Genomic DNA, 17,448 nt, shown 5'->3' with positions numbered 1-17,448 from the left:
ATAAGGAACAAAATTTTAGTCAAAAGACTATTTTTGTTTTCTTGATAAGCAATCAAAAGACTATTTCAAGGTACAGTCGGAAATTAATTTGAGACGCACATTCTTATCTTATTTGATTGCATGGATATTATCATAGCAAACAAATAAACTAAAAATTTTTAAAAAAAAAAAAAAAAAAAAACAAAAACAAAAACAAAAAGTGTGCCTATAAAAACATGTTGGCCTTGGATGAAACACAGTTAATGATATTCTTTTTAGCTAGAGAACAAAACAATATGTTTAATCTTAGGATTGTGATCTTTCTGATAGCATGTTCAACATTGTTGTGTGCGATCTCATTAGCAACAACCGTTGATTATGATGCAAATGCCATTATTATCAATGGAGAACGACGACTAATAATATCTGGCGCAATTCACTATCCGCGCAGTACTTCGCAAATGTGGCCGGATCTTATAAAGAAAGCAAAAGATGGTGGTCTTGATGCTATTGAAACATATATATTTTGGGGTCTTCACGAACCTGTCCGGCGCCAATATGATTTTTCTAAAGATCTAGACTTCATCAAGTTTCTAAAAATTGTCCATGAAGCGGGACTTTATGCTGTGCTTCGAATCGGTCCTTATGTTTGTGATGAATGGAACTACGGAGGTTTCCCGATGTGGTTACATAACTTGCCAGGGATTCAGCTAAGGACAGACAATGCAGTATTTAAGGAAGAAATGAAAATATTCACAACAAAGATTGTGACCATGTGCAAAGAAGCTGGATTATTTGCGCCACAAGGAGGACCGATTATTTTAGCTCAAATTGAGAATGAATATGGAGATGTCATGAGTCATTACGGAGAACCGGGAAATTCAATACATTAATTGGTGTGCCCAGATGGCCTTATCTCAAAATGTTGGTATTCCATGGATCATGTGCAAGCAAAGTAATGCTCCATCGCCTATTATCAACACATGCAATGGTTATTATTGTGACGATTTCAAGCCAAACAACCCTAAAAGTCCCAAAATGTTTACAGAAAATTGGGTTGGTTGGTTCCAAAAATGGGGTGAAAAGAGGCCACACAGAACTGTTGAAGATGTAGCATTCGCAGTTGCACGTTTCTTTCAAAATGGCGGTGTCCTCCAAAATTACTACATGTATCATGGAGGAACAAATTTTGGGCGAACCGCAGGCGGTCCATATATCATGACAGCATATGACTATGATGCACCACTTGATGAATATGGTAACTTGAACCAACCAAAATGGGGACATCTTAAACAACTTCATGCTGCCATAAAATCAGGAGAAAAGTTTCTCACCAATGCCAGTATCACAATTACTGAGAAGCAACATGGAGATTCTGTATATGTGAAAAGTTATAAAATGCAGGGCAGTTGGGAATCATTCTGCTTTTTGAGCAATGTACATAATTCTAAGGATGCTCAAGTTGAGTTATATCCTAATATAAAATACTATGTGCCAGCTTGGTCAGTGTCTATCCTCAAAAATTGCCAAGTTGAAATTTTCAACACTGCAAATGTTGAAGTGCAAACAAATAAATATGTTAAGAAACCAGCTGGAAACTCATCACTCACCTGGACGTGGACATCAGAACCAGTGGAAGACACCTTACAAGGCGTCGGGATATTTAATGCATCTGAACTTTTGGAACAAAAGGCTATCACCGTTGGTGCTAGCGATTACTTGTGGTACATGACCACAGTTCACATCAATGACACATCTACTTGGAAGAATTCAAATTTGCAAGTGAACACAACAGGTCATGTTCTTCATGCCTATGTTAATGGACAATATATTGGTACACAATGGGGTACACATGATAAACTTTCTTTTATATATGAAAAGCCCATTAATTCTTTGAAACAAGGTGTCAATATTATAAGTTTATTTAGTGGTACAGTTGGTCATGCACATTACGGCCCATTCTTTGATATGGTAAATACCGGCATTGTAGGCGGTCCTGTGAAACTCATTGCTTCAAGCAATACTACTACATTGGATTTATCAAAATCTAGTTGGTCATACAAGGTTGGGTTAAATGGTGAGGCTAAAAAGTTTTATGATCCTAAATTTAGTAGTAATAGAGTACAATGGAATCAGGTAAATAATGTTGGTACAGGAAAACCAATGACTTGGTACAAGACCAGTTTCAAGACTCCTGAAGGTAATGACTCTGTAGTCTTGGATTTGTTAGGCCTTACAAAAGGAGAAGCATGGATTAATGGTCATAGTATTGGAAGGTATTGGCCTGCAATGATAGCTGATATACAAATGGGTGCATTGACAGTGACAATTGTGATTATAGAGGAAGTTATGTAGCTGACAAATGTTTGAGTGGTTGTGGAGAACCATCTCAGAGGTTTTACCATGTACCAAGGTCATTCTTAAATAAAAAGAAAAAAAGTTACAACACATTGATTTTGTTTGAAGAAATGGGTGGAGGAAGCCCTTTGAATGTGTGTGTTCAAACAATTTCAATTGGTTATATATGTGCAGATGGTTCTGATGATGGCAAAACATTAGAATTGAAATGCCCAGATGGAAAAGTTTTTTCGAAAACTGAATTCGTTAGTTATGGTGATACAAGTGGAAAGTGTGGATCGTTCGAAAGAGGGAAATGGAAAACACCGGACAGTGTTTCGGTGGTTGAAAATCTATGTATTGGAAAACAATCATGTTCAATTGACGTGTGGAGTTCAACATTTAATTTAAAACTAATTGGCAGTGATGGTAGTAGTAGATTAGCTGTGCAACTCCAATGTGATTGGTATGATCCTAAAATCAGTCCAGAACAACGGGTGAAGAATCTACATGAAGAACTTGAAAATCTCATAACTAATATGCCTGGTCCAGGTGAAGATGAACTTTGATTCAATGTGTTCATCTCGATGGAGTAGAGTAGACTGTATTGTTGCATCTTTTTCATTCAAAAATTATTTATTTTAATCTTCATTGCAACTTCTCTTTCTTTTATCTCTATTTCTCACTTCCATGCTCTAAAATTATTACTGTATGTATTGCTCTAAATTTGAACCTGTACTGGCTAGCTTTAAAGATTTTAAGACAAGATAAAATTGCAGTAGTATAATCTATAAACGTACTCCAAGATAACTTATGATTTTATTTTTTTTAAGCAACTTATGGTCAAAAGCCTGCACAAATGTTGGATGTTACTCCTCCGTCCCAAATTGAGTGACACAGTTGACTATTTCACGTATGCCGATACATAACTTTGATGATTAATATTTTTCATTATACTATAGTAAAAATTATAAAATTTTGATATTTTGAAAATACTCATCGAGACGAATCCAACAACATCTTATATGCTAATATTTATTTTTATTTATTAGTAAAAAAATATGGTCAAAACAATATGTGTGAATAATGCAATATAGTCAATTGTGTCGCTCAATTTGGGACGGAGCGAATAGTAGCTAGTAGTATAATTACTGCAAGGTAGATAACAGGTGAAAATATTAATTGCTTTTCAACAACCGCCAATACCATCATCTCCCTATTAAACTCTCTTTCCCCTCATTTCAATGCCATTCAAATTTAATAACTATTTTATCTTCATTTTGTTCTTACAAGTTACAAACATTTTGATGGCTAAGTTTGGAGTATCTCAAATATTGTTGGTGCTTTTCATGGTTTTGAATGGTGTAGTCACAAGCCAAAATGTTCCTGCCATGTTCATATTTGGTGACTCACTTATTGATAATGGTAACAACAACAATATGGCTTCCTTAGCTAAGGCTAACTATTTTCCATATGGTATTGACTTCAATGGAGGACCTACTGGTCGTTTCTCAAATGGTTACACCATTGTTGATGAGATAGGTACCCCCTCTTAATCATCAATTTTCTTACTTATATATACTTAATTCTCATTATCAGTTTATCACATTCCATAAATGATTAAAATATTAATCTTAAGCTAAACAGTTTTTTTTTTTTTTTTTTTTTTTTTGTGTTTTCATAATATGCATTTTAAGTATGCATTTTATTAACCAATATAATGTGACACGAGTAAAAGATACTTTGCGTCTATTTGGATCTGCGTCACATTTGCAAAAAACAATGGCAACGCAGAAGCTTGGTTTTGCAGCTTCTTAGAAATCACGGTAGAAACATCGGACGGACGTGCATTTCTAGTCCAAAACACAAAAACATACACTTCGATCCCTTAAGTATTTGGTCAGAAATTCGTTCTTTGGTTTATGTTGAAAAATCACTTGTTAAACAAAGTCAATCTCTTAAGTTGATATCTTGTTAAATTAGTATATATCTACAGTTGTGCACCGTAGTATTGTGGTTTAGAGGAACCACTTGAGAAAATTATGCATTTCACAACCCTTGGAATAAATTGTTATCTCAAGGTTAGTTTTATTTTTGGGAGTTGATTAAATTGTGTATTATTTGGCAGTAAGCTTTACTTGAATACCTTTGTTAGAAGGAAAATTCTAAAATAATATTCTTCTAATTTGTAATTTAGCTATAGTTAGTAGTGACAAAAATTTCATATTCCATGCTTAAGGACTGATTGTCTTGACAGATTTTGATTTTTTTTTTTTTTTTTAACTTATTACATTTTGGCTTTAAAGTTTATTTGGAAGTCGCAAGCTGTCATTTTTTGTCTCATTTCCATCTATCCTTCAATAGGGTAAACAACTGCCACACCTAACAGCCTAACTAAGACTATTATCTGAAGTAATTGCTAACAGTGACTTTCTCATTTCTACTTCAATGAATGAATGAATGTATTTTATATACATACTAGTAGTATATGTTTGTTTTGTGTACATGATTAAAAGGTTAGACAAATCTCTTTCATTGCATTCTTAAAATAGTAAATGATGCATTAAAGATGGTATGGTTGGGTAGATTCTGCCTCCTCAAATTGGGTAGATTAATTAAACCAATCAAACAACACACACAAAATCATTTGTATTATTTAATGTTAACATAAATCTTTGTGTGACATTATATGATTAATATTGTCTAAATTAATGTTTTAAAAATTGGACTGAATTGGCCGGTTAAATGAGGAACTAACTAGTTTGTTAGTGGATTTAATTTCGGTTGTATCCCATCTAGTTCAAATGTAATTGAACCATGACTCACAAATTTCATCGATTTGAACTCCGTTTTGATTTTTAAAACATTGGTCGAAACGATAGTTCATGTTAAGATGAGACCCATAAATTTCTGTTTTGTCACAAATATTTGCTTGACTAGTCAAAGTAGCTTGCTTTGAATTATGTACTATTAATTGAAAATGATGTGTGCTTGTTATGAATAAATGCAGCTGAACTACTTGGACTTCCTTTAATTCCTGCATACAATGGAGCCACAAGGAATCAAGTGCTTAATGGAGTAAACTATGCTTCAGCTGCTGCTGGAATCCTTGATGCCACTGGAAGAAACTTTGTCAGTAGACTAACTCTCATTTATTGATTTTTAGTCTTTAATTCATCGTTCAATCCGAACATATCCAAACATAAATAATTTTACATTAAACTCAATTATAGTCAGTATCAATTTTTGTCACGGCAGAAGAATTAACTGATTATATATGTTTTGAGCAGGTTGGGCGGATACCATTTGATGAACAACTTAGGAACTTTGAGAACACATTGAATGATATTACTGGAAATCTTGGAGCCGATAATCTGGCGACAGAGCTTTCAAGATGCTTATTCTTTGTTGGAATGGGAAGCAATGACTACCTAAACAACTACCTTATGCCTAATTATAACACCAGAAATCAGTACAATGGACAACAGTATGCTGATCTCTTGGTTCAAACATATAACAACCAACTGACTGTAAGATTTCTTTACTCTCAAATTATTATATGTGTTGGTGTCTATGTCGTATTCATCTAATTCAAGGAGTATCCGTGCTTCATATTTGGTATTCATCTAATTCATAGAGGCTTTATAATCTTGGAGCAAGGAAATTTGTGATTGCTGGATTAGGGCTATTGGGATGTATTCCAAGCATATTGGCTCAAAGCAATAGTGGAAGCTGCTCTGATGAAGTGAACATGTTAGTGCAACCTTTCAATGAAAATGTGAAGACCATGTTAAGCAATCTCAACAATAATCTACCTGATTCCAGATTCATATTCATCGACAGTTCTCGCATGTTCCAGGAAATCCTTCTCAATGCTAGATCTCTTGGTATGAATCATATTCATTAACACGCTAGACTAGAATGCACATTTTGTAACATATTTTTGGTCATGAGACTAATAAATAGTTGAATTAATTTATGTTGTGTGTAGGATTTACTGATGTGACCGAAGGGTGTTGTGGCCTTGGAAGAAACAGAGGTCAAATTACATGTCTACCATTGCAAAGACCATGTCCTAATAGAAACCAATATGTATTTTGGGATGCATTCCATCCAACAGAAGCAGTTAACATTCTGATGGGAAGGATGGCTTTTAGTGGCAACACCAATTTTGTTTATCCTCTAAACATTCAGCAACTTGCTCAACTGTGAATCTTGTTGTCTCTTCTCTTATCTTTTCAATTATTACTATTAGTGTAAGGAATTATTAGAGAACAATATCTATCATGTATTGCTTCCTACATTTACAATTATCAGAGAAGATGAATAATTTAGTGGTGTTAAACAATTACCTTGTGCCTAATTATGCTTTTTAAACTACACTAAGTATTTACATTTTATCTCCCAAATAGTGTTTTATTCACAATTTTAATCCCCCTATTTTTAAATCCACAATTTTAATCTCCGAAATTTTAAAATTATTGACATTTCCTCCACCTATATAATTTAAAAATGGATTTCAATAATTTAACAAGTGCGATGTTTATGTGATAACTCACTAGATGACATGACAATTTCTATTTCGTCAAAATATATTAATATCGCAAAAACAACTTAATTTTATGTAAAACAATGTCTAAGTGGATTTTCACTTAATACATCGTTTCAATGTCGTCAACTCAATTGTCTGTATGTCAGCTGCCAAATCATCAAAATCAACCACATATGCATCAATGAGAAAATTGTTAAATCATGAATATGTTGTAATTCAAAGGATAAAAATTATAAATGTGACAAAATAGGAAGATTAAACTTAGATAAAGGGAAAATAATAAAATTTGAAGATTGGTGATTTATTCATAAATGATTAGAGTTAGACTGAAACATAGTTATTATTACAACACAAATGACATCAATCCATACTTGTAGAAAGGAAATTTAAGAAACATGAAAACATTCTTAATTAGACAACATTATTGTGATTAAGTTTGATGATGAAATTGCACTGCATAAACACCAGACACATAGTTCTAAAGCATTGCCAATTGTTGAAGATTGATAGGATAAGTGTATGTTTGTGAAGTGTATGATGCCTTTGCTAGTAAGATGTTTGCCATCTCAGTAGGGTGGAAAGCATCCCAAAATAAGTACTTGCTACGATTTTCACATGCTTGTTGCAATGGAAGACAAGTTATTTGTCCATTGTTTCTGCCAACACCACAGCATCCCTTGTCTATAACATCAAACCCTGTAATGTATGTGTGGTCATAATAACAAGTAGTACAAAATCAGCTTTTGAGTGAGTGACACCATATATGTGTTTTTAATTAAGTAGTGGCTCTAGAAAATAAAATTACCATATGATTTTCCATTTTCAGCTAGATCTACACTGCTTTGATAGAAATCCAAAAACACAAACTTTGCTCCAGGAAGCTGTCCTCCATTGAAATTCTGAACTAGCTGCTTAAGACCTGTGTTAAAATGCAAGATGGCATTGTTGATCTTATCATTGCATCTGCTGTTGTTACCATTAAAACGTGCTAATTCATATGGTATGCACCCAATTTGCCCAACTGCTGTAACAATCACTTTTCTTGCTCCTAATGAATGTAATTGCTGGACAATATTAAGTCAACAAATTAATAATAAATAAAAAAAATGAAGAAAATAAAGCTACTGTGATAAATTTAAAGTAGAAGAGAACAAAAATTATGTTAATAATAAGCAATATTTGTTTATCAATTTCAATCTTGATAGAGAGAAATAACAACATTGCTAATGATAACCAAATATTCCTTATGATTTAACATTTCATAAATTTAATATACGGATCATCTCACTTATATATTGCTCAATATCCACCATTCTATTCAATGTGGGACTTTTAGTCACAATTGATATACCAACAAAAAGTATTAAGACACAATTTTGTACTTTGTACACCTTAGTATGCATATTACAGAAAAACTACTACAACCGCTCTGGTGTCGAAGGCCCTGATTAATTGTTTGTATTCTTGTGTTATCTACTTAATTAACTTACAGATAGTTGGCGAGCATAGTCTTGAAGAAGAACAGATGCAAAAGCTTGAGGTGTGTACTGAGTGTTAGTTGAATAAAAATCAGTCATGAAATAGTTGTTAAGGTAATCATTGCTTGCCATCCCTGAATAATATATGCATTTGTTTAAGTAGCTATTAAGTGAAGCATTGTCTCCTCTAAAGAATCTTCTCAGTTCCTGCACTGTGTTCCCAAAGTTACTCACTTGCTCATCCATTGATGTATGTGCCCCCTGCATGCATATACAATTAAAACAAAATCATACTACATAATAACTAGTATATATTATTGTACTTATCAGTAATGTTGAATTAATGTATACCAGGTTACTTCCTGTTTCCTGTCTGATGCCTGCAGCTCCAGATGCATAATTGGCTCCTCTTAGAAGATCCAAACCCCTTGCTCTTGAATATGGAAGAATATATGTTCGGAAACCCAGAAGCTGAGCTGCAATATACAAAAATTTATTCACACAGATATTTCACCATCATGATGTTATATTGTTATGTTACATTATCAATGCATAGTAAAGTAATTCTATATAATATACCTAATGCGTCAACATAGGTTCGACCATTGGTGAAGCGACCGGTGGGACCTTGTGGGAAGTCAATGCCATAAGGCCTATAATTGGCCCTAGCGAGTGTTAGAATCGCATTGTTGTTTCCATTATCAACCAAAGAGTCGCCAAATATGAAGAAGCATGGTACTTGCTGTCCCTCCGGCAGCCGTGGCTGCACCTGAGACAAACATTTTGTAGCACATAGGCTCAACCAGATACAGGTGAATGTCAAAATAAAATGCTTCATTTTAGTAAACTAAACTCAATCAAACTATTCTGCCACAAATGGATTATGCATTCTTATATGGTTCTGTTTACTATAACTAGAGATAGTTGTGTTCATGGTAACAACATATTAATGGCATTCATGTGATAAGTTTAAGTCTAGTTCTAGTAGTATTTAATTTGCTAGTAATTGGTTGGGAAAATGTGAAGATGGCAAGAGAAGCTTTTTGTGGTACTTTTTGGTAAGGTGTTTAACAAGATGAGACTTACTTTACACGGTGATTGGAGGCTCAATCTCGTGACCAACAATTGTTAATGGAACGTACCTTCCAAGAAATGTAATGGTTAGAGTTACTAATAAATACTGTAATGAAGTAGTTGCAAATTGGTTACTTACTTTATGTGAAATTGTTTCCAATCTGATTAGACTTAATAACATTCACATGGATAAGTTCTACAATGGCTTATCAGAATTTAGAAAGAACCAATAGTTTGATTTGAACAACCAATTTAATGATTAAATAATGGGTGAGGATAGAAAGAGGCTTGTGGCAGTTACTAGTATTATTTGTTTGTAAGAATTTAATGAGGCAGTTGAAAGGGAAAAACAGTGTTCTCACTTCTCATTTACTCCCACTGTTGCTTTTCCTCTCGTAATCCCCGAAGAAAATAAACAGTTACTCGCTACGTTACTAATTATAAGCTTCTTTTTAAATACCTAGACACATGTATTAAATACCCCTCACCATTAGACCAAACCTAGTGCTTATAAATCACACTATCAATTTTTCTTAATATGCGTGAAAAATACAAATGAGGACATTAATAGACTATGAGACAAAACAAGAGTATGTTCAAAGTGGTGTTCAGTTTTTTGTTTTTTTTTTTAAACTCATTTTTAAAACCAAAATTTGTTTGGATAAAATTTGTTCGGATATAAGTAGTAGATACTTAGGCCTCCTAAATATCTCTTTCTGAATTCAATCTCTAGCCTGTGTATGAAAAAGTATTTGTTGAAAGCGAACAACATTTAAATAGATATAACTTACCTCATGATAAGTCTAAGCGCACGAAAGATGAGATGGGTTACTGACTTTTTTCTTGGTTCAAAATCTTTACTGGTTCTCTTGCATCAATCACACATTGTGGAACTTCACCTCAGTAGAGGGATAAAGGGTCCTAATAAGTATTTCATTTCAAATTAAATAAGTTGAAGCCCTCATTTTATAGTGATACTAGTACCGAGTATATTAGATAGGGTTTTGTTTCAGTTCTTAAATACGGTAAGTAGTTGCTACTTATTTTCAAACACGAACAGTCATTATAATTAGTTCCGGGGCAAACAAGTTTGAATTTGATTAATAGGCTTTTATATCATGTGCAAATTTACACATGTTAAGTTAAAAATAGTAAATTTGTGTTAAAGCTTGTGCATTTTATATTAAATGTTATAACACTAATAAGTAATTGTTGTCTTTTAATAAAAGATTACTACTTTAAGTTGCATTAAAGTGTGCAATATTGCACAAACCCTAGATTAACAAACAGTATATGAAGTCTACTTCAAAACAAACTTAACTCAAGCGACAACATAGATCTATTGTATTGTATAGAATAAACCTATTAACAAACTCTCCATGTGCTACTCCAGCTGAATAGAACAATTCTGTAGTATACCCCAATAACTCATCACTAATACAAAATATAATAATCCCTGCAAATAAATCTTCAATGAAGATACAATAATCCAAACACAAACACCATTAGCCTTCATAATCACCCTGAGCAAATTTGTTCTCCGGATAGAAGACAGCTACTACTTGATTCCCTCCAAATTTTCTTCCATTAAGACCAGCACGGGCTTTTGTAGAACCATCAACATCAGCATATTCCAAAAATACCTGCAACAAGTACAAAATAGGTTCTCACAGCCACAATTTATTGAATATTGCCCCCCAAAAAAATGCACATTCATGAGAAAATAATTAACTTAATGTTTTCATTTTTCATAAATAATTTTATGACAAATACCCATTATTTTTTCAAAATAAATAATGCAGCATTGGCAATAAAAAAAGGAGTTTAATTTATATACATGGTCGGTGTAAAAAAAGATTACATATGCATCCAATAATGTGCAACCCACATCAATTATTGAGTTAAACAAATGAATTGTCATACTCGTTTTGGATGAAAGGGTAAAAACTTTTTTACACCAACATTGTATTGTATTGTATATAAATTAAATCCAAATAATTTATCAAATTTTTATATAACAAAAAAAACAACAGCAAAAGCTTTGTTTGCTAGGTGAGATTGACTGCATGAATCACGCCATTATTTCCTGAAGCAGAAACACAGACAAACAACAAACAAAAGATTATGAATATGACCAGAGGCAAAAGGGAAGAGAATCTCCAAAATAGGTCAAAAGAACAAACCTTTCCAACTCCAGGGCACAGTTCTCCATCGGGTCGTGGGCGAGGGATCACCACATTCACCAGATTACCTGCATATTGTGCAAAGAAAAACTGAATTATTCACACATTTTCAAAGGGATACAATGGAAATGGTATGCGTAAAGACTGAAAGTTATGGAGGCTTCTGTCTGTAATATTACAAAAGGCTGTAAACACAAAATTTATAGTATGTTACATGTTATGCAAGTTGCAGTGACAGATAAGCAAACTAAATCAGAAATTACCAAATTTGGAGCATTCCTGTCGCATATCATCCAGAATCTCTTCATAGTCCTCATCATCTTTGAGCTCGTCAGGAGAAACTGCATGAGTTAAACACAGCACCTTTGTTGCCACCAATGCTGGTTGTAACATAAGTTTCTACAAAAATCAAAAGTACATAGCAATTAAATTTAGAACACATTCAAAAAAGGTCCATGCAAGAAATATAATCCAAATTGATAATCCCATCATACCTGCAGAGCAATCTGCTGCTGTGCATGCATTAAAATGCTCTCTTGCTCAGGCTTAGGCTGCATTGGGTTTGTATTTTGATTAGCTCGTCTAACTGTAAGAGTCTTATCACCCATTTTTATTCCATTGAGAGCTGCACAGGCAATATCTGTAACTGCAAGATCTTGATAAACACAAAATGCATAACCCTTTGAATTCCCTGTTTCCCTATCTTTCACTAGATCAAAACCCCGAAGAGGACCAAAAGTTTCTAAAAGCTCTCTGATCTGTGTTTCAGTGAAGTAATAAGGAACTCCACCAACAAAAATCCGATCAGGACCATCAAGTCCCCCAGCAGACCCAGGTGATAGCCCAACTGCGCCCAGATTAAGGTTTGGGTTAGGCTGGCTTGGTCCTAGGGCGGCAGCTAGAGAAGGATTATAATCAGTAGGTCTCCTGACCTTCACTGGTGCACCCTGATTTAAAAATGAAATTTAGATTAACACCAATGTATGTACTCACATTCTCACAGAAAAAAAAAAAATCTCAAGCATCAATTATAATTAAAAGATACCTCAAAAATAATTCCATCCAAAGCCATTGCATTGCTGGCTTCCTCAACGGACCTCATTTCCACGAAGGCAAACTTCTTATCATGGTTAATGTAAACATTCACAACTGCGTCACCTACACACAATAAAAATTAAATCAATTATGAATATTACAAGGTCAGCGTACTGGCATAATCCATTTAAGATATAATTATGTACCTGGACCAGCAGTGTTTCCTCCAATTGTAGCCATAACCTGACTGAAGAAAGTTGCAACTGACTGCAGTATAACAAAATTACAAGCAAAAAATTAAAATCCCAAAGCAGTACAAACAAAACAAGATAAAAAAATTTAATCAGCATGTTCTCCACTTAACCATGTCCTATTACAATTGCTTTTTAAAGTCAAATCACAAGAAACTGTAATAGTGTGTGTGCAGTACGCCAGTAATATACTCTAAAAAGGTTCAACATTTTATGAAACATGGAAACCAGATATTGAGCTTCTCTACATTACCTGCTCATTAGCTGTAGGAGAGAGGCCCCCAACATACACCCGCCTAGCATGTCGTGTAGCCTATATATTTTGTACATCCAAAAGGGGGACAAAATTAGCGAAAGTAGAGTAATGCTAAAAGGTGAAAAAGTTAAACGTCATCATCTCACAGAAATTCATCTTTACCTGTTGTGTCATAGCTTGAACTGGCAAGACAGGAAGAGCACTAAATGGCTGAACCTTAAAAAAGACAAACAAAAATATGGTGAATTTGATAAAAAAAAATTGTACAGCACAACCAGAGTTGGGAATGGAAATAAAAATACCTGATTTGTAGCCAGTGGAAACATATTTGGAAACATTCCAGGAATTGCAGGATTTGCCCCAGTTATCTGACCTGCAAGTGAAAAGGCATATTGCATTTCAGAAAAGGGAAACAAAAAAAACCTCAACCTTTCATCTTGCAATTTAATTACATGATAATTAAGTACCACCTGACTCCTGCTAAAACTGGCTTCAGCTTAAGCATCAATTTACCTCATCGCTATATTTTATTATATTTTTATTCTATATAATGTATTTTTATCAATAAGCTTTAGATATATAATATTGTAATTTGTAAACAAGCTTTAGAGATAATATTCGTAAGTCTACCGAAGTAGGTAATAGTTTCCAGTTGAAGACGAACAAGACCCACCAAAAACAGGTGCATTGATTCTTCCTTGGACATAAAAGCTACAGAGGTCGGCTCACGCCCATTGTCAGCACAGTGGGGCTAGTAGCCCAACATTGCCTTCTTAGAGCATAAGACAAGACATACAACAAAACAAACAAACACCAAACACAAGACAAAAACCAAAGCACCATTTAGTTCCAGAATTATATCACTAAGTAAAAATAAAGACAAAATTACACACCAAGGGAAACCGGTATTCAAGAATTATATACCCACCCAGTAGTAACTGAAACTTATCTTACCAAGTAAACACCGTGTAATTCGATATTGAATTTTCCATACTAGGATCAAAAACAACAAAAAAGAAAAAAAGTTAAGTTTAAAACTGTATGTGATATTCACATGAGCTAGTGTACCTGCAACAACAGGAGCACCGGGCAACATCGCAGAAGCAGGGGGAGCCATATCAAAACCACTAGTCCTTTTGCTGTACATAAATCAAATTAGTTTCCCAATAATGAATGTTACTTTTCATGCGGAGGATGTGTATGAATAAATAATGAATAATTCAAAGTAAACTCATCTTTCACAAGTTTTTAAAATGTTACAAAAACTGAGCAGAAAGGCAACCTTATTATAAGTTGGCCATACTATAGGTGATGTTATCATAATATTCCATACATTAAAGGGTTGCATTACTGCATAAGTCCCTTTAGTTTTAAGGGTTACTTTTAAGCACATGTAGTTCCAAAATTTTGCAATTAACAGTGTGTTTGTTTTCGCATTCATGCATATTTGATGCACATTGGACTCGGCTGCAACAACTTATTGTTGCAGGTTCAAAACACCGCTGTGCCTGTGGCTTCAACACATAGCAAACACATACTAAGTTCTTAAAAGGCCACCAAAACACTGTTAAAATTCCACTAAGTCTAATACCATGGACTTTGTCAAAATTGAGAGCATAGAACTTAGCCATATCAGCACTTGAATGTATATTTATGAATAAATGATTGTCGTTATCACAAATTTCAAGTCAACATAACAAATTTGTAGTGTAAGCATTAAGCGACTTGTTTACAAAATCATAAAATAATAAAGACGTTGAGTTATAAATTGTACTCCACTAATTAAAAAAATTAATTAATGAAAACAATAACAATCAAAAGAATCATTTAACCAAATTAAAATTATCAAGGATATATCAGACGTGAAAACTAAAATAAAAAGGCTTCTTAAATTAACTAAATAAATTATTAGTCCCTTCCACATGCATTCACAACAAGGTTAGTTCCTGTTGCATCTTCCTTCTTTAGCTATTTGTTAAACTAAACACTGCTTGAAACTTTACAAATGGCATACACAGCACAAGGATTATGTATGTTAGTGCACACCTAAATAACAAATCACAAGCATCTTTCTGTGACTTACCTTTTTGAGCGTGAACGAGAACGTGACCTTGATCTATGCTCAGATCGAGCCCTTGACCTTGATCTAGATCGAGACCTGCGCCTACTCCTATGCCTATCCTCTCGATCATAATCCCTTCGTCTATACCACACAAAAAAAAAAGTTAGATAATAAAAATTGGAAAAAGAATATTAATACTAATACTAAGTAAAACAATTGGCTGACAATAAAACATTTCTAATTATCTTATCAAATTGTGAATTGTCATGTAAGATCACATGCAAATAAACTGATTCTGATGCACCAAACCCAAAAGTAACTCTTACCTGTCATAGCCTCGGCTTCTGTAATAATCATCGTCATCTCTATCCCTTACCCTTCTCTCACTACGATCCCTGTGTCGATCTCTATGATGATGGTCACGGTCCCTGTCCCTTTCCTTCTCCCCATCCCGATCACGTTCCCTGTCTTTGCTTTTCTCGCCATCTCTTCCCCTGTCCTTGCTTCTCTCCCCATCTCTAACCCTGTCCCTGCTTCTCTCCCGCTCTCTGTCCCTACTTTTCTCACTATCCCTGTCCCTGCTTCTATCCCTGTCTCTTCCCTTTTCCCTTTTTCTCTCCCTTTCTCTCCCATTCTCCCGGTCCTTTTCCCTACTTTTGGAGGACTCTCTGTCATTATCACGAGAAACATGCTGCCAAAATAATCAAAAGATTAAAATAATCAAAAATAAAATCATGTGCACAGATCAAATACTTCAAAAAAAAAAAACGGAATTGTTCGGTTAAGAAGCTTCACCAGATTATTATACAATTAAATGAGAAAATAATCCAAAAACAAATAACAATTACCAAACAAATCTCTAATTAATATGTAATTAAAACAGAAAATAATCCAAACCAAATCACAACATACAGATATCTAATTTGCGGTTTTAGAATTTCGATTGGAAGCAAAACGAAACCCTAATTGTGATTATTAGAATACAATGGAAAAAGGCAGAATGAACAGAAAACCCTAAACAGAGAGATAAAGGAGAGGAGAATACGTTAGATTTGGAGTCGGTGAGATCTTCATCAGCGGCGGCAGGTGGTTGCGGAGAGGAATCATTGTGATAGTTATCTTCTCCTTCTCCTTCTGGTTGTTCGTATCTTCTCTCTTCTTCGAATTCGTATTCACCCATCGTTCGTTTCTCTCTTACTCTCTCGAATCAATGAATTCAATTCTGTGTTCATTTTCGGTTAATTAGATGAGTATATATATCTACCCTGCGAACGAGTTGGGCTACAGCCCACCAATAATATTCCACTAGTTGGGCTACAGCCCAATATCATTTCACTTTGAAAATATCTACTTGCACCCGTACATTTATACCCTTGCCCTGCATTTTTTATGAAATGAAACCGTACATTTTATCTTTGAATTTTATATGCATACACCAATTACCTACACGACTGTCGACCGACATCAAACCATCAATTTTTCATGTCGTAACCCTAATTTTATGATTTGTGTAATTTGACGGAATACACAGGTTTTTTTTTTTTGTGGATAAAGAGGGCAAAACCCAAAAGAAAAAGAAAAAGAAAAAGAAAAAGAAAAACTACAAGAATACTCTAACACTCCTAGGCATGCAAGTTCCGGATATATATATCATTAAAGATGAGTTGTTGGAGTTCCCTCCAAAATTTTCACATCATGTAAACTTTGGTTGAGACTATAACTAGCTAGTCAATTTGTGCATCTATTTCCTTCACCCCATGTATGCTTAAAAATAACGTGTCATCGTAGGTTTTAGAGATCTTGGATACAATTAACTAGGGGTGTGCATGGTTTGGAAACCACACCACACCACACCTAATTGATGGTTTTGGTTCTAAACCAAAACCATTTCAATAACAAACCGGTTATTTTTTAAAACTAATTTGGATTTGGTTATTAACCGGATAGAACCAATTTATAACCGGTTTGTAATAAAATTTAAGTTATTCACATGATCCAATTTTAAATAGGTTTTTTACTTAAACTAATTTTTTTTATTAGTTGATTAAAAAAAATAGATTTATTAATTATTTTAAAAACATAATTTTTCATTAATTTTATGATTGAATTGGTTTATAATCAACCCACAAAATATTTTTTTTAAACCCAAATTATTTTTTACTTAGCCGAAAACTTATTTTTTATATTGTTTTAAAAATATTTTTTATTATTTAAAATAAAGAGTAATTTTTAAAATTAAAA

At 33.8% G+C, this 17,448-nt stretch overlaps 3 protein-coding genes and 1 pseudogene across 12 annotated transcripts; 2 read left to right on the top strand and 2 right to left on the bottom strand.

Moving 5' to 3' along the window:
- Positions 1–215: 215 nt before the first annotated feature.
- On the top strand, positions 216–2,925 carry LOC123915425 (annotated as a pseudogene).
- A 646-nt stretch (positions 2,926–3,571) lies between these two features.
- On the top strand, positions 3,572–6,664 carry LOC123916255 (GDSL esterase/lipase At1g71691). The gene is made up of 5 exons (XM_045967670.1): positions 3,572–3,858; positions 5,327–5,448; positions 5,607–5,846; positions 5,954–6,203; positions 6,308–6,664. The coding sequence occupies exons 1-5, from the start codon at positions 3,624–3,626 to the stop codon at positions 6,526–6,528; spliced, it is 1,068 nt and encodes a 355-aa protein (XP_045823626.1). The 5' UTR covers positions 3,572–3,623; the 3' UTR covers positions 6,529–6,664.
- Positions 6,665–7,148: 484 nt separating this feature from the next.
- On the bottom strand, positions 7,149–9,469 carry LOC123915895 (GDSL esterase/lipase At1g33811). Its single transcript, XM_045967172.1, has 5 exons — positions 8,926–9,469; positions 8,698–8,822; positions 8,359–8,607; positions 7,674–7,932; positions 7,149–7,564 (listed from the first exon to the last, which is right to left on the bottom strand). Exons 1-5 carry the CDS (start codon positions 9,182–9,184, stop codon positions 7,347–7,349), a joined length of 1,110 nt encoding a protein of 369 aa, XP_045823128.1. The 5' UTR covers positions 9,185–9,469; the 3' UTR covers positions 7,149–7,346.
- A 1,194-nt stretch (positions 9,470–10,663) lies between these two features.
- Positions 10,664–16,447, bottom strand: LOC123918726 (splicing factor U2af large subunit B-like). 10 transcript variants are annotated; one of them, XM_045970857.1, is made up of 13 exons: positions 16,253–16,447; positions 15,534–15,898; positions 15,229–15,348; positions 14,214–14,284; positions 13,448–13,518; positions 13,308–13,361; positions 13,143–13,202; positions 12,845–12,905; positions 12,649–12,761; positions 12,098–12,550; positions 11,867–12,002; positions 11,604–11,671; positions 10,664–11,506 (listed from the first exon to the last, which is right to left on the bottom strand). In XM_045970857.1, the coding sequence occupies exons 1-13, from the start codon at positions 16,385–16,387 to the stop codon at positions 11,492–11,494; spliced, it is 1,722 nt and encodes a 573-aa protein (XP_045826813.1). In that variant the 5' UTR covers positions 16,388–16,447; the 3' UTR covers positions 10,664–11,491. The 10 variants fall into 10 exon arrangements, with proteins under 10 accessions (XP_045826813.1, XP_045826811.1, XP_045826814.1 ...); XM_045970855.1 differs by having other exon boundaries at positions 10,664–11,063; XM_045970858.1 differs by having other exon boundaries at positions 13,308–13,355.
- Between the last annotated feature and the right edge of the window lie 1,001 nt (positions 16,448–17,448).

Source organism: Trifolium pratense, linkage group LG3, assembly GCF_020283565.1.
Source record: "Trifolium pratense cultivar HEN17-A07 linkage group LG3, ARS_RC_1.1, whole genome shotgun sequence".
NCBI lineage: Eukaryota > Viridiplantae > Streptophyta > Magnoliopsida > Fabales > Fabaceae > Trifolium > Trifolium pratense.
This window is presented reverse-complemented; position numbering and strand designations above follow the sequence as displayed.